The 25509-nt window shown below is 43.3% G+C and overlaps 1 protein-coding gene across 1 annotated transcript in view; it reads left to right on the plus strand.

Annotated features, from left to right (window-relative positions):
* Positions 1-1066: 1066 nt before the first annotated feature.
* Lifr (LIF receptor subunit alpha) overlaps positions 1067-25509 on the plus strand; it is a gene marked incomplete at its 5' end in the record, with an annotated part of 38515 nt that continues 14072 nt past the window's right edge. The window contains 12 exons of the mRNA XM_059253146.1: positions 1067-1181; positions 3540-3670; positions 8804-8967; positions 11533-11707; positions 13578-13832; positions 16292-16421; positions 16796-16965; positions 18808-18953; positions 20852-21014; positions 21328-21398; positions 22280-22493; positions 25099-25278. Of these exons, the coding sequence (XP_059109129.1) occupies positions 1067-1181; positions 3540-3670; positions 8804-8967; positions 11533-11707; positions 13578-13832; positions 16292-16421; positions 16796-16965; positions 18808-18953; positions 20852-21014; positions 21328-21398; positions 22280-22493; positions 25099-25278 (1914 nt within the window). The remainder of the gene's footprint in view (positions 1182-3539; positions 3671-8803; positions 8968-11532; positions 11708-13577; positions 13833-16291; positions 16422-16795; positions 16966-18807; positions 18954-20851; positions 21015-21327; positions 21399-22279; positions 22494-25098; positions 25279-25509) is intronic.

Consider the following 25509-nt stretch of genomic DNA (forward strand, 5'->3'; position numbering starts at 1 on the left):
CTGTCCTTTACAGTCTTTCCACCCCTTCCTCGGCAACGACCCCTGAGCCGCAGGTGCAGGAATTGCTTTGTGAATGTTTCAGACCTCACTGGGTTTCTTAGCCCTTCGTTTTGATCACTTGTGGTTTTCTTTAATGGTCTCCACCTGTTGCGAAGAGACGTTTCCTTGATGAGGGATAAGGACTCTCTGTGCTTATCTGTGAGCAGCATAAGGACGCACATTTAGAGTGTCGTCGGGGCTTGTGTGCTGGTTTAATGAAGTGGCAGTTGTCAGCTGTCCTAAATGATCCCTGATTTCAGGAGCTCCGGGCAGTTGGCTGGATTTCCAGTGGCAGGCATGGTTTTCCTCTCGTGGAGTGGGGTTTGAGTCCAATTAGAGAGCTCTTAGTTCCTGCCAATATTTGTGAGAATGGGAGAAATAGTTTTACCCAGGGAAGAGCATACCAACTGATTAACCGGCAGCAAATGGTCGGCCTTGAAAACTTCACATAAAGGTAATGTTATATGGACTGAGTAAGAGGTTGCACTTAAGTATTCAAGAATATATATATATGTGTATATATATATATATATAACATATGTATGTAACATACATATATAGCATACAAATACATATAACAACAATTAGCAACAATTGAAGAGAGAGGGGCCATAAATTTGAAAGAGAGCAAGGGGAAGATACTTGGGAAGGTTTAGAGGGAGGTGAGGAAAGGGGGTAGTGATATGGTTGTATTATAACTTAAGAAATTTAAAAATATATTCTTTAAAAAAAAAACCACAAAAAGAAGAGTTAAAAAAACAGCTGTAGGGTTGAGAATTTGGCTCAGTGGTAGAGGGCTTGCCCAGCAAGTGCAAGGCCCTGGGTTCGATCCTTAGCTCCAGGAAAAAAAAAAAAGAAAGAAACAGCTATAAAGTAGTATGCTACGGCTGAGATCCTTTCTTCGTAGGCCCAGAGAGTCCTTTTCTCACCACTGAGACGCTCACAGTGTCCCCGAGAACAGTGTCCTCGAGAGAGTCCCTCTGTGTGCTCTGTATTGTACATGTACATGTTGTTTTTCCTCCTGTAGGGGCAACTGAAGATTTCAAATGTACAACCAACAATATGCAGGTGTGGGACTGCGCATGGACAGAACTCTTTGGGGTCAGCCCCGGAACTGTTAAAGAAGTTTGTTTTAAAGACAGGTAATGAAACCCTGGGGTTCATCCAAAGCTGCAATCCACAGCTTCCTCCCTGGCTATTTTAGACTGTGACCGTTTTGTTCCTAGATCTTTAAAGGATGTTTTTCACTCAATCTTCTATTTCCTAAAAATTCTAAGTCTCCCACTAGTCTAGATGGAAACAAAAGTCCTCTGGCCAAAAGTTGGTTTCTTTCGTTGTATGCAGAGTGAAAGTGGAGCACCACGCACAGTGTACTGATCTGCTCAGGGTGCTGTACAGGTCAACTCCAAGCCGGTGTCTGCCTCTGTCACATCTAAGTCTGTGTCTGACAGAAAAATGCCAGCAACAGGGACAGCAGCTCCACACACAGATGTTGACTCTCAGGGACGTGGCCTGGGTGTGGGCAGTTCAGGGCTGGCACAGTTGTTGATGAGCTTGTCCTTGCTGGCTGTTTCCTTTGCCATCTTTTGCCTGCAATCTCATGGTTCAAGGTGATGCATGAGAAGCAACCCTGCATTTGAAGAAAGGAAGGATGGTTTTCTTTTTAGAAGACTCATAAGAAGTCCCACAAAACCCTTAGGCTGACACTGGCCAGATCTTGTCAGATGGCTAATAAGTCTGGCTCCTCAAGAGTCTTGGAGATAAGTTCTCCTAGCTGGTTGGCAATGTCCAGTAAGCAGTGGGTCCATGTGAAATGGGTCTTGGGAGGTAGGGGAAGGCTCTCAACATCTCCTTATAGCTCAAGTAAATCTTGAGTGGGCTTAACAGTAGAGTGGAGGCCTACACAGTGCCCCCAGCTTTTCCAAAATCCCAGCCAGACAATGAATCACTTATCACAGCAAGCTTTTCCCCAAGTCCCAGTTTGCTAACAAGTGGTCCTGATATAAGCGGACATAATGCGTTTAAACACAGTTAGATGTTCTCCTTCAGTGTGCATTTTCTAAGTATTATTGCAAGCACTGGGATGATTTATCAGTTAAGAGGAGTTGGAGTAGGGTTGCAGAAACAGCCTTCAAACCCCTATGTTTTGCTCATGAAAATGAAGTGCTGTTTTCTGCTTATGTTCTGATGTCAGCTGGGATTTCCACCGCAAGCCTCTTTGTATTAGGAGGTTGTTGGAAGGGAAGAGAAGAGGTAAAGTTTATGCTAACTTTTAGAACTTTCTTCCTGAAGTGGGTAACTGTGACTCTGATTCAGACTTTTCTGGCCACGTAAAGTCACACGGCCATTCCTTGTTCTCAGAGGGGCAGAGGACAGTCTTACAGGGAGTCCAGGGGAGGAGATCTTGGAACCCTGGGTATGAAGGCTGGCTGTGGCACACTGGGAAGAAACTTAGGTCCTGCTCACCAGGGGCTCACAAGTCACAGCAGTACTGTGGGCAGCTTGCTGACTGAAGCGGAACGTGACTTTCAAAGGAGCAGAGACCATGGAATGTGACAGAAAACACAAGGGCAGCTTCCTTTGCAGAAAGAGAGCAAGACGTCGTACCCCCGATGAATTCACGAAATGGAGTGGTTTAGAGACTCCTGATGGCTTCGGGTCATAAGTCAAAGAAGCAAGCCTGGAGGGTCAAGTCCAAAGTCTAAGCAAATAATGAGAGAGGGTTGTCATCAGTGGGAAGTTCTCCCCCCCCCCCCCCCCCCCCCCCCCCCCGAGACAGGGTTTCTCTGTGTAGCTTTGTGCCTTTCCTGGAGCTCACTCTGTAGCCCAGGCTGGCCTCGAACTTGCAGAGATCCGCCTGGCTCTGCCTCCCAAGTGCTGGGATTAAAGGCGTGCGCCACCACCGCCCGGTGAGGCCTGGGAAGTTCTTATTAGTAAAAGTAAGAATGGAAATACGGCCCACAGAGAAACAAGGACTGTGAAACCAGAGAAGAGAACAGCGGTTGTCTGCGAGACTCTTCGGTCCAGAGGGGACTAGAGACCTTTCTAAAGCCAAGGGAAGTTTTGTTAGAGAAAACCCTGACTCCACGCAGAGCCGTGGGTAAGAAGAGAGGGTGTGTGCAAAAGGACCTCTGTGTCCAGTCTTTCTTCTTCCCCCCGGCCTCTGCTGAGCCCTGCCTCTAGTGTGATGGTCCCTTCATCTTCTGTGCTGAAGGGAACAGCATGTGGAGCTGAGGCTGCCCTGGCAAGGCTGAGGTGGGATTTGAACAGTGCCAAGACGTCAAGGTTCCTCAGAGAACCACCTCTGCTTGCCTGTGCTCTCTGGTTACTTTTCCTCCTGTTACCATGAACTCCTCTGTTTGGTTTTAGCATATAGTACATACAACCCAACACTACACAAAGGTGTAGGGTATTCTCTAGGGCTTGTTACGCTAGTCAGTTTTTTGTGAGCACGGCCCTGTGTTTATCTGCTATTTAAAGTTCCATCTCTTTCCTCACAGGCTCCGTTCTTGCCGTCGATTAGAGACAACAAACATTAAAATTCCAGCTCTTTTACCTGGCGATCATGACGTAACCATAAATTACATAAATGGCTTTCAAAGTAAAGTCACGCTGAATGAAAAAGATGTTTGTAAGTATTTAAAAGAGAGTGTTGTTTGATTCATTATCATCGCGGGCACTTGCTTTTGGTCTTGGAGACGAGAGCTTGCTATGTATCTCAGCTGGCCTTGAGTTGGTGATTTCCAGCCCCAGGCTCCGAGGATCAGGAGGAGAGGTTTTTGTCTCCACGCTGGCTGGAAATTAGTTTCAAATGGGACGAAGTCACTGTTAATACCGTGGTGCTGGGGAGCTGGCGCAAACCTGTGATTATTTGAATTTCATTTTATGTTGCTGCTTCCACTCACTCAGTGTCCTTGCTGAGGAAGGAAGCAAACGTGTCTTCCAGCCACAGTAGGTGACGCTGAGGTCCTTCCCTCACTTAGTTACTGGCCTGGCTTACTTTGCCTCGATGCCTGCATATGTCCCGGCATTTCTCGGGTGTGCTTTGTTCTAGGAGTGTAGCCTCTGGCTGCCCCAAAGGTGACCCCATCCCACTCACTGCTCACTCACATTTGGGCATGCTGTAGTTTTTTTTTTTTGTTTTTTTGTTTTTTTTTGGTTTTTGGTTTTTCGAGACAGGGTTTTCTGTGTAGTTTTGGTGCCTGTCCTGGATCTCGCTCTGTAGACCAGGCTGGCCTCGAACTCACAGAGATCCGCCTGGCTCTGCCTCCCGTGTGCTGGGATTAAAGGCATACACCACCACCGCCCGGCGCATGCTGTAGTTCTTTGTGGCAATTTCCCTCAATTGAATTCGTAGTCCAATGTGTATGTTAGATGTGTACCATGTGTCTTCTCCACAGGAAGTATATCCTTTGAGGGAAGGGACAGGGACTTTGTGCTCTGCCCTGTGCACAGGTATTTGAACAGCTAGGACATTGGCCACCGGTATACAGGAAGCACAGAGACAACTTAGGGAGACAGAGATGGAACTTGACATTCACGGGTTTCTCACATGGCAGCAAAGAGTTTCGTTAGTTTGTGACCAGTGATAGGGTGGCGTTGTAATAACATGATGAACCGTAGAAGGCTACTGACTTACAGGCAGTGGTAAGAAGGAAAGCAAGCTAACTCTAGTTCTGGGGAGTGGTTCTGTCTTAGGGAAGATCTCTGTCAACCTAGGCATTGGAAAGAATAATAACAGAGGCTCTCCCGACACAGTCGCTCTTGACTGCTGGCTGGTGGAGGTAAAGCATTTGCCATGCGGACCTGGCAATTGGAGTTCAGTCTCCCAAGTCATGGCAGAGAGGAAGGAGAGAATAGATTCCCCAAGTTGTCCTCTGACCTGCACATGTGTGTTGGTCTCTGTGTGGGGGAGGGGGCGGGGAGGGGGGTGCTATCCAGGACATTTTACAATTTAAATTTCTTTCTATATGGTCAGTTCTGAGTTTTTAGAGAGCAAGTTAAAATTGTCCTCGGATGTCTGTTTTGGTCCAAATGACAGGTAGACTGCAGTTCATGCGGCCCCTGGGCAGCTTGCTTTGCTGTTATGAGGAGAAGGGGAGGAAGAGTGGGTTTTTCCCTCTGAAATCCTTTCATTTGTAATCATGGCCTTCACTGTCCCTCAGTGGAAATAGGGAGGGTGACCTATGTTTTGCAGTCACCCACCTGCTAAAGAGTAAATTACATGGATTTCTGAGGAAAGGAAGGATCTTTTCTTTCTTCTTTTTGCTCTACATATTGAAATGTTTTATTTAAAAATACTTTTTCAAACGATGTATTTGGATCATCTTTCTTCTCCCCCAAGTCTTCCCAGATCACCACCTTTCTGCTCACCCTAATTCATGTTTTTTTGTGTTCTCTATCTCTCTCAAAAATCAAACAAACAAAAGAAAAAAAGAAATCAAAACAAATCTCCCAAAGCGCACAAAAGACATGGAGTCCATTCTGTTTTGGACAACTCTTCCTGGACCTGGAGCCTGCCCCGGGGTGTGGGTGATATCCCCAGTGACACTCCACTGGAGAACACTGGTTTCCCCTTTCCCATCCAGTATCAGTTGCAAATAGCTTCTTGATTAGGGGGTGGGGCTTTGTGTCTACTTCCCCTTCTCAGTGCTGGGATCTTGTCTAGTGTGAACCTGTGCAGATCCCATGCATGTGGTCACTCTCTGACTTGATACATGCTTCCGTCCTGTTGTGTCTGGAAGATGGTGTTTTCTTCAGCCAGTCCACCACTTCCGGTTCTTATACAGTCTTTCTGCCTCTGCTTTTACATAGATCCCCGATCCTTGTGGGGAGGGGTTTGATAAAGACATCCCATTTAGTACTGAGTGCTCCAAAATTTCTCACTCTCTGAACATTGTCCAGTTGTGGGTCTCTGTGTTAATTACTATCTACCGCAAGAAGAAGCTTTTCTGATGAGCATTGAGCAGTGCTCTCATCTATGGGTATAGCAATAAGTCGTTTTATTGCCATGATCCTTAGGAGAATAATAGTGGTAGGTTTTTCCCTAGGTCCGTGACTTACCTAGTCTCAGGTTCTTTGCCACTTTAGAATGCCATGTATGGGTTCCATCTCATGGAGTAGGCCTTAAAATTCCAATCAGAATGTGGTTGGTTACTCCTATAACCTTTGTGCCACTAATGTACCAGAGTATCTTGCAGGTAGGTTGCTGTTGTAGGTCACAGGTCTTGTACTTGGAAATTTATGATTACTTTTCTCCTCCAGTAGTGTGCAAAAGTATCTTCCAGTACCACAAATGCTAGTTAGTAGGGGTGAAACTTCTAGTTGGGTACAGCTCAATTTCCCCATGTTCTATGACATAAGGAAGTTGTATCTTCAGCATTGGGGCCTTGCCATCTCATTATGAGGGTAACCAATAGAGTTGGCAATAGTCTGTGATGTTTGGGGTGGTGGGTGTGGGACTTCTTTGGCCAATGACTCAATAAGATATAACCCAGTTCTAGAATTGGAGGTTTTACTTACTTGTTGGCATAATATGTCTGGTTGGGGCATTGTCTGCCCTATTATATGGTGGCTTCTTTTCAATTCCATTCATATATTGTTTGTATTTTTGGAAGCTTCTACAGTGGTAGGTTTCTGTATGGCGTGTCAAAAGGCATTTAGTGTTAGTTGTAGGAAAAAAAGCGTCCTTCCTGGGTTGTCACTGCTACAGTTCAGGATGCCATTTCGTCGTGTTGAAGTCACTACACTAATAGTTTGAATCACCCTTGGATGCTGTCAGCTCTGTCCTGATCATGTTGGCCCCTGAACCAGCCCTCCCTCGGCACCAGCTCCACTTTGTGCTTCTCATTTACTCATGTGCTCACCTTCTCATGCAGCTTCTACTTCGGGGTTCTCTGTGAAGTGTGCTCCATGCAGCTGACTTGGTTACATAGTGCAGACTTTAAATCCACACACCACAGATCACGGAGGGCTCTAAATATTAAGTCTGGTGTAAAATGCTGTGTGCAGCAGATTTTAATAAGACAAAATTTTACAAACTTACTTTTAGGCTCCAAGACCGACAGATGAATAATGGTTTATTCTGCTGTTTTTCCCCCTGTGTTTGGCAGCCAGCCAACTTACCCTAAACATTTACTCCTGCGGTTTCTCACTTACCGTGACTTTATTTAGTGGCCCTTGAATTTCATAAGAAATGACTAGAAGCGAGAGAAGAAAGGGCACGTCTCTGGACTTCCTCTAACTTATCTTCACATGCCTAACACTGGAGGAAGAATCTTGCAAGAACATCTGTAGCTCTGTTTCTGCCCCTGGCGAACCCAAGTTTCATGGACGAGGTCACACGTGGATCTCATTCCCCGCTGATCTGAGGCTTTTGGTCATGTGCGGTGGGCTGGGGTTTTGAAGACATGAGGATTACTTTTCCTGATACCTCATTTCACTTACAGCTTCCCTTCCCCCATGCCCAAGTTCTTGAGGTATCTTTTACTTTCTATAATTTAGTATGAGAGCCCTAGCCTTCCCAAACCTCCTGCAGTGAGCCCGGATGAATCCTTCCTTCTACGGGTTGCCCTGGCCAAGGTGTTTGAACACAGCAGCAGAAAAGCAGCTGTACAAAGGAACCATCCCCTCGCCCCTGTCTGTATGCATGCCTTCCTTCTCCCCCAACGCTGTCTTCTTTGGACGGTTTGACACCTGCTGCTTCTCAGCTCCGTGGTCCTGCGTTTCATCTCTTTTCCTCCACTTTGAGCTCTTTCCATCTCTGATTCTTGCTGGTGTGACCAACTCCTTAAAGCCTTTATATCTGTGGCCACATTCCTTTCTTCAGCCCCACCCAGCAAGCTCCTCAGGGTTCCATACATTGGTTCCGCTGGTTGTTCTCCCAGAGCAGACGGCAGAACATTCTGCCCGCCTCTCTCCTTCCTGGCGCTGCCATCCCCAGCCAACAGCTGGCATCGTCCCATGGCCTTTCGTGCCATTTCCTTTCTGCTGCTTCCTGGGAGCTTGTGGGGACCTCGGGGAGAAATCTTCATTATTTCACTCTCCTCATGGCGACTCCTTCATTCCCCCGATCCAGTTGTTTCTTCCAAGCAGATTTCTGTCTTTTCCCTTATTTGACATTATAACCCATAGCCTCCGGCTCCAGCCAAGATTTCTCCAGCACTGGCCCGGCTGATCGGCTTGTGTCTATCGCAGGCCCCTGCACACTGTGCTGAACACTGCCGAGTCAGCCTCTCCCAGCTCCTTGTCCGCCGCCCCTCTTCACAGTTAGCCTTTGGCTTCTGCGCTCGGTGCCAAGAGCATTCGAACAGTCTCTGGTGTTGAATGACACCCACAGCTTGGAGCAGCCCTCTGAATTCTTTAAGTGGGTGGTGTCTCCTCATATGAGGGGCTCAGCTGCTGGGAGACAAGTGAGAAGCTGCGAGAGCACATAGACCCTTTCCCAGCGGTCCATTTTTCTTCACTGCTCTCTTGCAGGTCTCCTGCGAGGAGGAGGAGGAGGTAACACTGGAGTATTGTGGGGACCCTGCTGCTCTCTGCAGTGGGAAATGTGTTAGGTCTTTGAAGCAGCCAGCTGATGGTTTTCTCAGGTTTGTCCGGTTAATCACCGGGAGCTGGCTGTACAAATAAAAACGTGTTGTGTGTTTTTGTCTCCCCCTCTCCCCCTGCCCCCGTTTAGAAGTCACTGATAAATTGAAGTACAGTATGAAAGATCCATTACTTACTTGACTAAAAGTTTTTGCTTTTCTTTTCCTATTTGAAGCTTTATTTCCAGCGACTCCTGAGATTTTGAGTTTGTCTGCTAACTTCTCGACCTCCACGTTACTCCTGAAGTGGAATGACGGAGGTTCTGCCCTGCCACACCCCTCGAATGCCACCTGGGAAATTAAGGTCCTCCAGAATACGAGTGCGGAACCCATCAAATTAGTAAGTTGGGACAAAAATACATTTCCCCGGGATACTAAAGAAACCTCACAGCTTTTAAAGCTTTCCAGGCGGCACCCCCGAGTTCGGAGGTTATTGAAGAAATACATCGTATATCTTTCAGGGTTCTTTAAAAACCACTCGTGGGCTGGCGGGATAGCTTGGGGATGAAAGCATGAGCCATATAAGCATGAGTCTGACTGCTGGAGTCTGATCCCTGTAACCTATAGTGGAAAGAGAACCGAATTCTGGAAGTTGTCCTCTGACTTCCACATATACACTGTGGCAAATGTGTGCCCACACTTACATATACACACAGATAATAATAAAAAAAAACAATAGAAATAATTTTTAAAAAATCGCTTGTGTAATAGAAAGTTTAAGAAATTAAGGGAGAGCTATTCCCTCATTCTACCATTTGGATACAATAAATGCCCAGCCTTTTAAATACACACATCCTTGCATACATGAAATTAAAGCTTATTTTCAGTTTATTTTATTCAATCTGTTATCTTTGTCTACTATTATACATAAAATAAATATTTAAAACATTTACCCATAATAACAATAAAATAATTGAGAAATCAGCAAGCTTTAAGTTACCAGTCTGAAACATCGTTATATCCAGTACTTTTCCTTTCTTCCTCTCTCCAATTGCTATTTCAGTGGTTTTCTATGACTTACACTTACTTTATTCTTATTCTAAGACAGAGGGACAGGTATGAAAAGCCGGACAGGCGGCATGTGGATACCAGCATGAGAGGAGTGCTAAGCAGTGGTGTTTTATTTCAGGCACATACTGTATACAACTACAGACAGTGTTCCATACACCCCAAGATGGGTAGAGGGAGGCCCTGAGCTGTCCAGAACTGCTCTTCCCCCATTTCCCACTTGTCTCTCCTTCGGAACAAGCTTGTATTTGTATACTGAGACCGGGCACCACTGTAATTTACAATACTCCCACCTCAACCTTCCTACTGCTAGATTACAGCTGTGTTTAACTCCATTAGCTGATCCTTTCCATTAATTCTCTCTATTCTCCCAAATAACATACTTACATTGCTATTTCTTTATAGTTTTCAGCAGGGTTTCATTAACTGCCCCAGTGGAAGATGGGAGGCCTTTCTTCTTTCTTTTACTAACTCATCATGTCTCTGGTTCCCTGGCCTCCTGGCCTCCTGGCTCCCTGGTTCCTTCCTCTCTTCATTCCCACCCCACTTTCCTAACTTCTTCAGATATAGTTGAACTATTACAGGTGGGCTGATATTCTTAGTATTACAGTTATATAAATACTAGTTTCAACCTTCCCTTTTCTGTGGAACCTCTTGTATCTTACTAAGTTTTCTTTTTCTACTTAATCAATTCAATACCAATTTCTCTGTGGGTCATATGAATGTCCTTAGAGTGTTCCAATATACGAGGTATTTCTTTTTTCTGTTTGTCTTTGTGTGTAAATCTATCTGCGGCCCTCCTCTCTAGACGCGGATGGCGTTTTTATAGCAGCGTGGTAAATCGCCGAGGCAGTGGTTTTAACTTTAATTGTCCGAAGATTAACACGCCTGCTATTATGATGAAGAAGGTGACAATTGGAAGTCTCAGCTGTTGCTTTTGGAAGTGTGAAAGGCTAGCAAGAGAAAGGCAGACACAGCGTGTCTTGTGCAGGGTTGCTCGTTTAAATAGATGTAGTTTGCAGGTTGGGAAGTTTGATCAAGGTTTTGAAGGTAATACTCGCCTCCTTACCGGTGTAGATGTAGCTCCGCCCACATTGCTGAGCACCGAGGGTCTCACTACATCACTATAGTCTAACCTGTTACCCTAGGAACTCATTTTATTCCTTTGGTTTCCCATTCTTTTTTTTTTTCCTTTTTTCTTCGAACCTTTCTCCTTGAGGAAATGGGCCGTCACACTAGTTTTCTGGTTGTCTTGTTTTTCCGGTTTCCCACCTGCCTTTTGCTCTGTTTTCTCTATGTGTGGTCCTTCTCTTTGGCTTTACTTCTTCGAGATACAGTTTTTCGTCTATGAGACTTTGGAAATCATTTCTATAGCAACATATTTCCTTAGTTGGCTTGTGGAATGTTTTGATGAGTGTCAACGCCTGTATGGTAATTCAGTAGGACCTACTGTCGATAAGAGAACATAACTGAATAATGTTTGTATTAGTCTAACTTTCTTGTTAGAGTTTAATAATGGTGGTTCTCAACCTGTAGGTCATGACCCCTTGAGATCACAGGGATCACATACCAGCTATCCCACTTATCAGATATTTACATTACAATTCATAACAGTAGCAAATTACAATTGTAAAGTAGCAACAAAAATAATTTTGTGGTTGGGGGTCACCACAACATGAGGAACTGTATTAAAGGGTCACAGCATTAGGAAGGTTGAGAACCCACTGCTTTATAAAAAACAGGCCATTGTACGAAAGTGCAGACCATTTACTTTTATAAGATTCCTCTGTGGGCTGATTGCACACATATCCTATGAGGTCTTTCTGTTTGTTTGTTTATCCTGGAGAAAGACGGAACCTACCACTATTTGGAAATATAATTTTGTGTTTATTTTTAGGTGTCATTCAACACAACACTAAATGGTAAAGATACAGTTCACCACTGGAATTGGACCTCAGACCTGCCCTTGGAATGTGCTCCTCACTCTGTGGGCATTAGATGGTACATTGACTATCATCGGTTCTCTGGTTCTAAGGGGTGGAGTGACTGGAGCCTGCTGAAGACCGTTTCTTGTAAGCTTACCTTTATAGATCCTTGCTCCTCACAATTTAGAAGGCTCAAGAGTAAGGGTTCGAATCTGTTCTTTGTTCTCCTGAAGTGGCTACCCCAGAACTGTGGATTAAAGTCTGAGCCTGGGTCCAGAAGACTGTGCTAAAAGTCATTTGTCTGTTAACTAGAACTCTTCTGACAGATGGATGGAAAATGCTGACAGTGAGGGGCCAAGGTCATCAGTGACAATAAAATGAGGTCTAGAAAATGTGTGGTGTTCATTACAGGTGGACACTCTATGGAGCAACATCAGATAAGGAAGGACCGGAAGCAGCTGGGTAAATAAGGAGAATCTGGCCATTGAGCAAGACACTGTAAATAGAACTCAGTACAGCTGAGTTTAGAACTAAGAGGGATGAGATGTGAGAGGAAGAATCTGATTTGGGGAGTAGGTGCTTATGGAGAGAGAGAAGCTGAACCCACAGTGTCTGTTACTTTGGGTGGCTGGGGAGGCTGTTCACAGAGAAGCAAAATATAGGAACCAGTTGGGTAGGAAAGCACAATTTCATCTTTAATATGCTGAGCCTGAAGTAGAGAGGTTGGAGATGTCAATCTGGCATCCAGAGACATGGTACAGGTAGCTGGAGATGCCCCTTCGGGAATCACAAATATGTATATGATCTGAAGGCCAATGTATCTCTGGAAAGGAGAATTGAAAGCTTGGAAGGTTCCACTTAGAAGCTCTCCTGTCTATGGAAATACTGAAGGAAGGCCAGTAGCCTGAGGACTAAGAGTAGCCCAGAAAGTTTAGTATGGTGGAACCCAAGAGAGGAGGGAGTTTGGATGATGAATCAGAAGGGGCCCTTGAATCAAACATGGGACCAGTGATCCACTCTAGTAGATTAGTGGAGGTGGAAGCCAGATGGCAGGGAAGAGTGAGGGGTAGAAAGATGGCCAGAGGCCATTGTATAAAGATCAGCTGTTAGGCGTGGAGCTGGGGTTCATGACCTTAACCAGCAGAGTTGTGATTAAAGAACCAGCTGCTGGTTAGGATGTAGAGTGCTTCCGACTTATTGGCTGATGAGAACTAAATCTGCTCTAAAAACACAGGGTAGTTTCCAAGAAATAAACTTGCCTATTGAGTGATATTTTCCGTGTTTATACAAACCCTTAAACATTAACCTATGACCATCAACAGATTGACCTGTGATCTGTTTCTGTCCCTGGATAAGTAAATAAGGCCACAATTTCATTTCTTGTCTGTGTCTTGTTGGTTAGAAACCTGAGAGACCTGTGTTATTTCACATCTATGATACATCCTGTAGATACTGAACCAGTTTCAGCTCATCTTAGGAGTCAACAGGCTTATGACTGTTCAGCAGAGACAGGAGGATTGCTGCAAGCTTTAGGCTAGCCTTGGCTCCATGGGGAAAGAAAGAAAGAAGAAAACCTAGGCTACAGAATAATACCTTGTTTCAGAATAATAAAAATAAGGGGCTCTGTAGGTAAAGTGCCTGCCACTCAAGCAGTTCTGTGACCCCCAACTTTGAATCCTTAGCACCTAAGCTGGGCGTGGTAACATTTGCGACCCTAGTTCTGGAAGGTTGGGTGCAGGCAGATCCCTGGAGCTTTTTCTTCAGGCTAGCTTTGTTGATGAGGCCCAGCTTCAGTGAGAGCCCTCATCTCAAAAGGTCAAGTGGAGAAACGTTGAGAAAGACACCCCATGTCAACTTCTGCTCCATACATGCACACACCTACATGAATACATGTATACATCACACACATATAAAAATAAGTAAGTAAATAAATAATTGAAAATAGAAGACAAAAAAGACATTCTAAAGAGATAGTTTTGTGGAAAAGATGTCTGAAATTCCTCTTGTTTCTTTCTAGGGACTCCTAATTCTGAGAGCATTGTTTTTCCTCAAGACAAAGTGATTCTTGCAGGCTCAGACATAACATTTTGTTGTGTAAGTCCAACGAAAGTGAAGTCTGGACAGATTGGCAGTACACCTCAAACTCTTATCCATCTTTATGGGGAAAGTGTTGCGATCCATATCCGGAATATTTCTGTTTCTGAGAACAGTGGAACAAATGTGGTTTTCACAACAGACGATAATGTGTATGGAACGGTTGTCTTTGCAGGCTGTAAGTATATCATGTTAAATAGTTCCTTCTAGCCTGTGTGGGCCCTCGTCCAACCTTAATCTCTTTTCTGCTAACTGATTCTCTTTCTTCCATATTTCCTTGTCATTAATGCAAATACTATACAAAGGCTCTAGAACCCTTGTATAGGAGCCTGGAACTTTATTTCCTACATACCTATTTCTATGTCAGTTCTAAGTTTCATATTAAGGTTGAGACATCTAGCAACTGAAGTTGAATTTAAATTCCTAACTTCAAAGTTGATTCAAAGTCCTTAGTATGTGTAGTATTTCTTAATTGGATATCGCTTAGGAATAATTTCATACAATTAGTTTCCCATTTAACCAATGTAACCTCTTAAGTACCCAGGTTTAAATATTATGGTGATTTTGATCTCATTCTGTATCTTTCCCAACCTTTAAGTAGCATATTTGAGGATGACCTGAAGATGAAGGGTGAGAAGTCTTATTCTTCAGGTAGTCTGCCTGTACTGTGGATGCCCTTGCTCAGGAAGACCTTTGTTAAGGTGATTGATCACTCCTGAAGCCTAAAATGTGTCTAGATATTGTAGTGGTGGGCTGCTCTGCCCATGCAGCTTGTGTAGAGTGTCCTCAGATAATTACGTGTTTGGGACTTTTAGTTTTGATGTTGAACTTTCTACCTCCTCCTGTATGGTGCCACCTGCAGCAATGATGTCCTTGTTTCTGGTACTGTGAATTTGTAAGTTCTAAGGTTGGTCTCTGGGTCTCATGATTAAAGGCACATGAGACAGTTTGGGAGGATTTTCTGATGTTTCTTTAGTCTCTTCTAGTGATTTCTCTCTTGTCACTTAGTAAACTATTGTAGCACTGCAGGGCCTTGGATATCATTGGCTGATTTATTCCTAGCTACTTGGTGTTTTTGTATGTTACTTTAGCTTTGGTTTGGGTTTTGGAGACATGGTCTCATTGTGTATCCCTAGTTGGCCTGGAATTCCTAGGTAGTCCAGGGTGGCCTTGAACTCACAGAGATCAGCCTGCTTCTACTAGAGGGTAGGATTAAAGGTGTGTGCCACCATGGCCCCACTTAAAAGCTTTTTAAAAAATTGCATTTTATGTTTGCTGCTGCATTAAAAACAGGTAATTTGTATCTAGATTTACCTAACCTCAATTTAATTCTTTTATAAGTTAATTTGTTTGATAAGAAAATCAATACATTTCAAATATTTTCCCCTCATTTTTTTCTCCTGTCACACCCCCATTTCTTTTTAATTTATTCTTATTATTTGGACTTTAAATAGATTACTTAAATGTTCATACTCCACATCCTAAAATAATCATCATTCTAAATGTATTCCAGATTTCCACATGTAATTTTAATAAAGTGGTGGGTAATTTTGCCTTAGGTTTAAAATAACTTTCAAAATAAGCATACCAATGTTTATTTAATTGTCTAATTATAAAACTGTCAGTGAAACATTCACTAATTATCCTCAGTATTAGCTAAAATGTCATTGGAGGAGCCTGTGAAATCTCAGCAAATGAGGACACTCACCACACAATCCTGTGACTTGACTGTGGTCCTTGGAACCCACATAAAGATAGAGGGAGAGGGGCAGCTCCACCCAGTTGTCCTCTGACTTCCACACAGGCTCCATAGCACAAATGCCCGCACCCGTCACGCACACATGCAGTATTAATAAGCAAAAAACTTAAAGCATTCCTAGGACCTCTAGGGAGAGTATCGGAAAAAATTCTATTTTGGTTGACAACTAGGTACTACTTGAAAAATTCAGTTCCTTTGGAAAACAAAATTACTTTTACAGAATATTTCACCAGGCAAACACATAGTTTTTAACTCTCACAGAAAATGAGAACTATTTGTGTACATACAGCATTAGGATAGATCCGTGTCTGTGTATGTTTGGTGACATATGACTAGAGAGATCAGTTTCTACAGTCAGGCTGTGGCATTCTTAGCTATCACTTTAAAGTTTTTGCACCTTCCTCCCAGAATTGACCTTTTTCTTTTCTCTCTGCCCCAAAGTAAAGGCAGATCGAATTGTTTCTGTATCTGCCATGACTTTTGGCATGCTCGATACTTCTTTCTCAATCACAGTGTGTAAACAGATGCCAGATGACAGTCGTTCCAAGCTGTAGATTCTGGGGACTTAACTCGGAAGACTTTGAGGTCAAGTTTAAGGAAAAGGAAAGTTAGTTCATCTCTCAAGTTGCTGTTGGGAGTTTACACACCAGAGTGGAGAGTCACTCTTTAGAGTATTTTAACCTACTATTTCTAATGCAATACAAACTGTAACAACCCATCGTGCAGAAACAGTGATAATTGCCGCACTATTCAGAGGAGGAGATGTATAAACAGCAAATTATTTTAAGGGAGTGATGCAAAATCTCATTTAACATACTATGAAACTGCAGGTTGGGAGAAAATATATGTAACTACTTTGTTTTTCTTTTTCCTTTTAGATCCGCCTGATGTTCCCCAGAAGCTGAATTTTGAGACACATGATTTCAAAGAGATTATATGTACCTGGGATCCAGGGAGGCCAACAGGTCTGGTGGGCCCACGAGAAACAGATTACACTTTATTTGAAAGGTAATGGTAGCCAGGAGAGAGAGCGTTGGGTGGCTAGAACCTCAGAAGGGCTTGTTGAGTGCCATAGGGCGTCTGGTACACTGCTGCCATGCAAGTGACCAGGCTGTGTTGGCATCCTCTGTCCTGTAACAACTGCAGTTGGCCACCATACAGTTGCCATTCTGTGCCTCCTCCATTCGAAGCCTCACAGGAAGGGCCCCGGATAAAGGATGTCAAGGTGGTGGCGTATGCCCGGTCATTTTCTATATTGTGATCAGTCTTTAATTGGAAACAAACTTCTTACAAAGATTAGTAGAAATTTGCCATGTTTTTTTTCCCCCTCCTCAATATTTGTGTCTTATGATCCTGAAGTTATTTTTCTTTTTAACTGACAGCATTTCGGGAAAAATCATCATACATAAGAGACCGGACACGCTTACAAATGAAAGTTATCGTTTAGTCTTCCCAGTACTTCCAGACCAAGAGATCTATAACTTCACCCTGACTGGTCAGAATCCACTGGGCCAGGCCGAATCGGTAGTAATCATCAATGTAACTGAAAGAGGTGAGTCCCTGTTGCCAGCCCAGTGTCTATAAATAACTACAATAAAAATAACATGTGATACACCTTGGGACTCATGGAAAGTGACTACAGGGATTAGTGTTTATTGGTTATTTTCTTTGGAGTTTTTTCACTTTTATAGTTCATATGTTTTATGATTTTTATCTTAAAGCATTAAAATGAATACCTTCAAATTTGACAATTTTTTTCCCGTTGATGTAAAAATTTGAGTCATTTAGATGGAAACTATACATGGCTTTGTCTACTCATTCTTGATTTCTGGACATCTTTTTTTGAACAGTTTTTTAAAATATTGACTTTACAATATTTTTTGGCTCAGAAGTTATTGCAAAAATAAGGAGTTGCAACTTTGTGAATCCTTCTGTCTTTCCCCAGTGGTGACAAGAAAACCAGTAAGATTGTTCTAAGGTTGTCTGCTAACCTAGATGATTCAGCGTGCTCAGTTTTGTGTGCACTTACTCAGTGTGTGTTTACACGTGCTGGAGGGGCAATATGGGCAAGTTACTTTGCATTTGTCTGGGCAGTGTGTATCTCAGTGTGATGGTGGCTGCCTGTGTCTTTACACAGATACACCCCGTCGCTCTGTCTGTCCCTGTTTCTGTCTCTCTGTCAAATGCACCAGCTACCCATTCTTCAAACCCATCTTTGTCATTTTGAGTCTATTATAAATGAAACTGTACAGTGTATAATGATTTGAGGCTGGCATTTCTGAAGATGATATCCCTGAGAGACATCCAAATTGTTTGTTATTAGTTATTAATGTCTTTCTATATCAGTGATTTCTGATTTTTTTTTTATTTTGGCCAATACTAACATGTAGCTCAGAATAGAAATAAGATACATGTAGTTTTTTTTTATGATTGTCCCATCATCAGCACAAATATACTAACTCCATGCCAGGCTCATCTCAATCCTGAGACCTCACAGAGACTCTTGGAAGAAAGTGCTAAAAACAAGTACTTTATCAGTCTGGCAAGGGAATGAGGGAGGGTCCCACTGCCTCCTTGTTACTTTTTTATAATTTTTTCAAGCTTTTTTTTATTTTGTATTATTTATGTGGGTAGGTATGTGCTATGTATACCACTTACGTGCATGTACCTGCAGAGGCCAGAAGAGGGAGTCAGATTCCCCTGTAGCTAGAGTTACAAGTGGTTATGAGCTACCCAGTGTGGGTGCTGGGAACAGAAGTCAGGGCTTCAGCAAGAGTAGGAAGTGCTCTTAACCACTGACCTATCTCCAGCCCCTCCTTTTTATCTATTATTCCGTCCTGTCATCATTAGTTCCTGTTTCATCCTAGAGTCAAAAGGCAGCATTTTGTAGCTGAAGCTGTTGCTTGCATTTGCCTGCCCTCAGTTTTTCCCTCTTTTTCCCTGTGGATGGATGGTTCTTCCTTTGTACCCCAGAGTTCAGAGTCGTTGTAAGACTCCCCGATCCTGAGCCACACGGAAGTCCTGTAGCAGTCAGCATCATTACCACACACATACGTAGGACAGATGGCTGTCCGTTACTCTTTGTATTTGTCGTTCTCCGTGTACACTACAAGTCTCTTCAACGTATTTTGATCTCCCCACCCCTAGTATTCCCAACACCAGATGAAAAACCTTGAGCACAGTTGGTTCTCTGAGAGCATTGGTGTGATACCAACAGCTAAAATAAGGTTTGTGGGCTCCACACAGACTGTATTGCTTTTTGGCAGTAGTGATAACCCCTTTGCTCTTCTGCCCCTACCACATACACATACACTCCGGTTCTGGATTGTTCTTGCTAGGGAAACCTTTTCACCCTAAACATTTACAGCATTAATCTTTATGATCCTATTTACAGTTGCTCCTCATGTGCCTGTTTCGCTGAAAGTGAAGGACATCAATTCAACAGTTGTTATACTTTTCTGGCATTTACCAGGAAATTTTGCCAAGATTAATCTCTTATGTCAAATTGAAATTCATAAAGCTAATTCAGAACAAGAAGTGGTACGTAAAATTCTCCTATAAACTTTCCTTTTGGTTATTATGAATGAGATTCTCGGTTTCAAAAATACTTAAAGCAAACTGACACATAGGAACTCTCAAAGTATTTGTTACAGAGATGCACTAAACCAGCAAAGACCTTCCATACAAATGTAATGGCAACATTGTAATTTGCCTTTGGAACAATTATAAAACTGGACAGCAAAGACTATAAGTTCAACTTTTGCTATTCCGAACGTTCTCAGGCTTAGTGTGTAGTACGCATATATAGCTGCTATGCAGTAAGTTTTGTGATTAAGAATTAGCTTTGGGCCAGGCGGTGGTGGCGCACGCCTTTAATCCCAGCACTCGGGAGGCAGAGCCAGGCGGATCTCTGTGAGTTTGAGGCCAGCCTGGGCTACCAAGTGAGTTCCAGGAAAGGCACAAAGCTACACAGAGAAACCCTGTCTCGAAAAACCAAAAAAAAAGAAAAGAAAAAAAAAAAAGAATTAGCTTTGACTGTAGCCTTTGACTAACTGACACCAGAGAGTAGAAGGGAATTTTAAATTATTAAGTGCATCAGTGGAAGCAGGTTGTAATTGGTAATTATAAGTCAAAACAGGACTTTTTAAAAATACATTTAAAATAATTAGATTGGCTTATACTGTACCCTTTTGTAATTTGTGGTAACTCTGAAATAAATGGTTCTGTAGTTGAACATTAATTTGGAAATTCACTGGTTTCTGTAAAAGCATTCAGAAGTGCACAGTGTGACCTGAAAAGCCACTTTGTAACAAGCAGCTAGAAGTTCTGAGATTTTCCTGGCACACTCATCCTCAAATTGTGTAAAATTGCTTCATTTTAATGTTACTTGTTTTAATTGAAATTTTTTTTTGTCATTTACTACATGTTCAGTACCATCCTAGAGGCTTTAGGTGATGTAGACACACGCATAAACCATACCATTTCCCTCCAGGATGATTTCCAGTATCCATGGACTAATGTATTTAATCCTCAAGTTCATCCCTTATTACCAAAGTGGGTTAAAGTTTAATGATCACTAGTTATTAACTGATTATCAGTACAATATCTGTATAATTTAACTGACCATTATTATTTAGATTTAATAATTAGATTAAAAATGCATCCCAGTATTTTATTGGCTACTATGTGTTAGGTCCCGAGATAAATCCTTTTTCCAGAGACTGGCATTTAGACAAAAGCCAACATTGTTTCGGGGATTTAAGAAGATAGTTCTTCCTTCTAAAAGAAGTCATTCTCTTTATCTCTGGCAGAAGGGACATATGGGTCCTCCTTTAACTTATGGCTGTGGCACCTATTAGCATATTAAAGACTGTGAGCAAGTATCTAGACTCACTCAGTCCCTACCCACAATATCTGCTACAGAGTCATCCTGGGTGGCATGCCCCACCCCCTACCCTAAGCCTCTCTAGCCCCTGAGCTTCCCTTCCCTTCCCTTAGCTTCTCTTATTCCTAGATAACGCAGCCATTTTGGCTGCATGCTCTCTTGGCTCCCACGTGCTGTCTTTGTTCCCTCTCTCTTCTCTTCCTCTCTCGTCCCCCAAACCCCATGTCCAGGCTATTCAGTCTGGCAGTGCACCACCCCCCATATCTACAGTAAAAACCTTCTTCTCAACCATACATACCTAGGAGCAGTCATGAACTCCTTTTCATTCACTATGGAACACAATTGTATTGACAAAGTATTTCATAAGAATTAAAATACCATAAACTCGACTGTTCTAATTGCAAATTGGTGTGCCATGTGGTTGGATTAGGTTATAAGTGTAGACTTTTTTTTTTTTTACCAAAAAGTATAATGTGTATGGGCATATTATGTATTCATACACACATGGTATATACATATAAGCACCTATATTTATTTACTTGTCTTCAAATAGCGGAATGCCACATTCAAAGGAGCCGAGGATTCAAGTTATCTTATGGCTGTGGACAAATTAAATCCATATACTACCTATACTTTCCGGGTGCGTTGTTCTGCCGAAACTTTCTGGAAATGGAGCAAGTGGAGCAATGGAAAGCGGCATATAACCACAGAAGCCAGTGAGTTAAGTGATGTGGTTAATTATTAATGGGGAGATAGAAGGCAACAAGAAAGGGAGATGCCCGGGGACAGTCACGTGGCCAGGAGAGTGACTTGAACCCATTTTCTAGGCCCTTGTGTTCTGTAGAAGTTGAGAGCTGAGCTTCATTTAGCACTTCTCTGTTGCTTTACTTGATAAACGGAAGCCACACGTTATGGATAATTCTAGCTACCCTAGAGTGAAGTTCCAAGCACCCCCATGTTAGTCACGGATACCGTCCACTGTCTTGCAGTTTGTGTCTTCAAATTCTGACTTGTAAATCTCTTTCCTAGTTCCTTCAAGGGCACCGGATACTTGGAGAGAGTGGAGCTCTGATGGAAAAAACTTAATTATCTATTGGAAGGTAAATATCTTTTGTTGCCTTAGGTGCTTAATTTTTTTTTTTTTATTTTGCCCAAATGCTTAATGTACAAGTGGTAGCTTGGCTTTTGTGAATACTTTACATTTTACTTGCTCATGTCATATTGAGCTATACTGACAAATGGTCCGTGAAACACAAAGCCACTGAAATGTGTACAAGGAGCTGAGGCTTCCCAGACAGGCTAAGTTTGCCATCTCCCAACCCCATGTTTCTCATCATTCCTGATTCCCTAGGCACTGAGAGAGGGTCTTGCCTCAGTCGTGAGCACCCTACGTTGATTTTATGAGGCCCCTAACACCGCGTGTGGAGAGTTCAGAGGAAAACTTGTGGGGATTGGGTCTTCTGCCTTGTGGATCCCAGGGATTGAACTTAGATCTTCAGGCTTGGCGGCAAGCCCCCTTACCTGCTGAGCCCTCTTGGCCAACCCGTTTTTCGATTTTTGTGTATTTCCTAGTGTTTTTGTAACAGTCATGTAATACATAAAAGGGGAAAAGAATACATATGCTAGAACACCATCCTGCCTTGTTTCCTCTAGTAGATCAGTCCTTCAGGCCACGTCTTACATTTTTGTTTCTGGAAATTATAAAAATAAACAGTTTTATATTATTTAATGTTTAAATTACTGTGAACTTTTAATACTTAACAACAAGTGTGGCTCTTTTTTAGTATTCCATGCCTTTTTTTTTTTTAACCATAATCTCAGTGGATTTTAAATTTTGAGTTTCACATTACTGATAGCTTCCTAGTTTCTTGTCACTCTTTATTGGGAACTTAGCCCCAGTTTAGTCCTGATGACCTCACCCAGGCCTTGTGACATTTGCAGGTTTGAATGACAGAGTTTGTTTTTTTTCCGTTTTCCCTAGCCTTTACCCATGAATGAAGCTAATGGGAAAATACTTTCCTACAATGTGTCGTGTTCATCAAATGAGGAGACACGGTCCCTTTCTGAGATCCTGGATCCTCAACACAGAGCCGAGATACGGCTTGACAGACACGACTGCATCATCAGTGTGGTGGCAAGAAACTCCGCTGGCTCATCCCCACCTTCTAAAATAGCGAGTTTGGAAATCCCAAATGGTGAGCGCTCCGGGGAACTCGCGGGACCAGATGGAAATGGGAACCGTTGGGGTGGCTTGCTCTCACTCAGTGCCAGCTTTCCTCAGTAACCTGCTCCTCCCATGCTCTTCGCATTTTTATGCATACGGAGGACCTGCCTTTCATTGAGAGATACATGAGTGTCTGCCTTTCATTGAGAGATACAGTCAGGAGTCATTTTTGTTTTGTTTTGAGACAAGATTTTTGCTATGTGGTTCAGGCTCGCCTCGAACGCACTAGATAACCAGGCTGGACTTGGAACAGGCAGTCTCCTGCCTCAGCCTCCTGGGTGACCTCAGTATTGACTTGAAGCCTATAAATGCGTGAAAGATAATAATTGCTTCGTCATAGAGTAATGGAAAGTTCCTGTTGAGGATCGTAGTCTTAGGAAGAAATACTTTAACTGTTTGGTCAAAGACCATTTAAACATATCTTTCCAAGACTAAGAGTTTCTGTAGTCAGTGTGTTTTCACAGCCTGCCGGGCAAGGGAAAAGACACTTGTTTTAATTGGCAGCTTTGTGGTAAATTGATAATTTTTTTCCCTTGTGTGTTTTTTGTTGTTGTCATTGTTTATAATTTTTTTTATAGGCGAGGTCTTGTAGAGTCCAGGCTGGCCTGGAACTTGCTATGTAGCTAAGGATGACCTTGAACTCCTGATTCTCCAGCCTCCAAACCCAGCACAGAAATTCTTCATATTTCTATGATAAGAAAGTTTCTAAAGGCTAAGTTAGATCATTAATAAGGGTTTTGAAAACCACAAATCCACATGATGTAATTTTAAAGTTTCAGTGTTTTCCTCTAAACTGTACACAGATTGCCAGTGACTTGTCACGTGCCTTCTCAGCTTCTACATGGACTTTTTTATAGTATATATTAAGTGCACAAAGTAGTGCGTTCGAACTTGCCATTTTCACACATGCATACATAACGTACTTGGATCATCTTTACCCTCTGGTGACCGTCACCAATTCCCACCCCCCCACACCTGCTAGCCTTCCCCTCCCCTCAAAGCTGGACAACTTTCTGAGTCACCAGTAAATGGCCATGCCCACCTCTTCTTCCAGTTACTTCCTGTATTCTTTTCCTGTCCTTCCCCAGTATGGGGACAGCTTTTTATGAGTCCACTCTGGCAGAAAGAAAAACAGTCCGGTCAGGTCCGCAAGTGTCTCTCAGGGCTTGGTTGAGGTGGTTTCTTGGTACTGACCTGGTTCATTGATTTGTCCTCGGCAGTGACCACAGAGAATTAGGAAGCAGGAATGTATAGCAGGGTTGTTTCAAAGACTTGGCCACACCCAGCCCACAGCACAGCCCTAAACCTAGGCAATGGATGGTGTGGCATGTGCAGGGAAGCAGGGGTCAGAGCAAGGTGTCCAGTGACCCCTCATTTGGCCCTGGTCCTTTTGCAGACTGAGTTGTGGTGTGTCCTTTTTAGTTACTGTGTTGACTCTGACGGGACCGTTCTGATCCTACATCAGAATGTAGGATCTGCATGTCCTTGAGAAGGTGGTTGGTAGATCTAACTGGTGTCAGCTCTCACCATCCTGTGGCCCACAGCTCTCACTCCCAGAATCAGAGGCTACACAGCCTCAGCTCACGTTCACATTGCGGCTTTGTAATCACATTGAGCCAGAAAGCTGTCTTAACATCCAAACCCTCCTATATTCTAAACCAGAGGCTCATCTTGTGTTCAGAAGTAGCTGCTTTATGAACACACATTTATTTGGAAAACCTTCCGATATATGGCTTTTTAAAAAACCAAACCCTTACATATAGATTAGTTGGAGAGGTCATTATTTTTTCATGTCCCTGTGGGACACTCCCGCCCCCTTACCATACTGTGCTGTTCTCCACCCTGGTCCCTCACACTTCCCCTCCATCCTCACTTGTCCCTTAGGCCCAGGTTGAGCAGAAAGGAAAGTAAACTTCCCACGGCCACAGTGCCTGCCCTCACTCCCCAGTGTGTACACACACACCCACTCCCCTAGTGTCTCACGTTCTCTGGAAAATACCTCTGCCCACACTGGTCCTCTCACCTCACGATTTGCTGCATCAGCCATTTCCCACTGTCTGCACTTCCCCTAGATAGTCCCCTCAGGCCAGCGTTTGGCTTGGGATGTAGGAGTCCTGGAACGCAGATGCTCAGCTCGTCCGTTTCTGGGTGCTCTATCCGCATGCTCTGTGCGACTCCTTTTCCCATAGACTCTGCTCATGATGGATGTTGAGAGCAAGTGTTAATTGTCTCCTGGCCCTTCCCCAGCCTCCTGCCTCCTTCTCTCACCCCACATGGCCGTGCTGTGGTCCTCATCCCGGTGCTAGCCCCCAGTATGTGTCTATGATTCTAGAAGCTCTTCTGTTCTCTCCCCAGCTTCCCTGTAATTTATTTTCTGGATAAAGGTAAATGCTGTAGTCATTCCAATAAGGTTAACACTGCAACACTTCTTTGCTAAACGTTGACGTCTCGCTCAACTACTTTTTTAGAATTTGTGTACACTGAGATAATTTTTATGACTACTGTCCGTTTTCTTGAGGCTTGCCTTCTGGTATTTCTCTGACTGCCAATAAAATGTCCTTCTCTTCTCGCTGAAGATGACATCATAGTAGAGCAAGCCGTTGGCATGGGAAAGAGGATCTTCCTCTCATGGCATCACGATCCCAACATGACCTGTGACTACGTCATTAAATGGTGCAACTCATCTCGTTCTGAGCCCTGCCTCATGGACTGGATAAAGGTCCCTTCAAACAGCACTGAGACTGTAATAGAATCTGGTAAGAAGAATTCATGGCTCTCTGAGGCCTTCAAGGGGAGCGGGGTTTGGAAAAGCCACACAGATGTGACTAGATGTATGACATACTAGAGGTATGCCCGGCTTTAATTTGATGTAGCACGTGGCATGTGTGTGGAAAAGACACACTCTTGGAGCTGGGTTTTCCTTGTCCAGGAATTTACTCTGATAGGTCATCAGAGCACCATAGATTTTCATTTGGGGAATTGTGGGT

This window comes from Peromyscus eremicus, unplaced genomic scaffold, assembly GCF_949786415.1.
Source record: "Peromyscus eremicus unplaced genomic scaffold, PerEre_H2_v1 PerEre#2#unplaced_2347, whole genome shotgun sequence".
NCBI classification, from domain to species: domain Eukaryota; kingdom Metazoa; phylum Chordata; class Mammalia; order Rodentia; family Cricetidae; genus Peromyscus; species Peromyscus eremicus.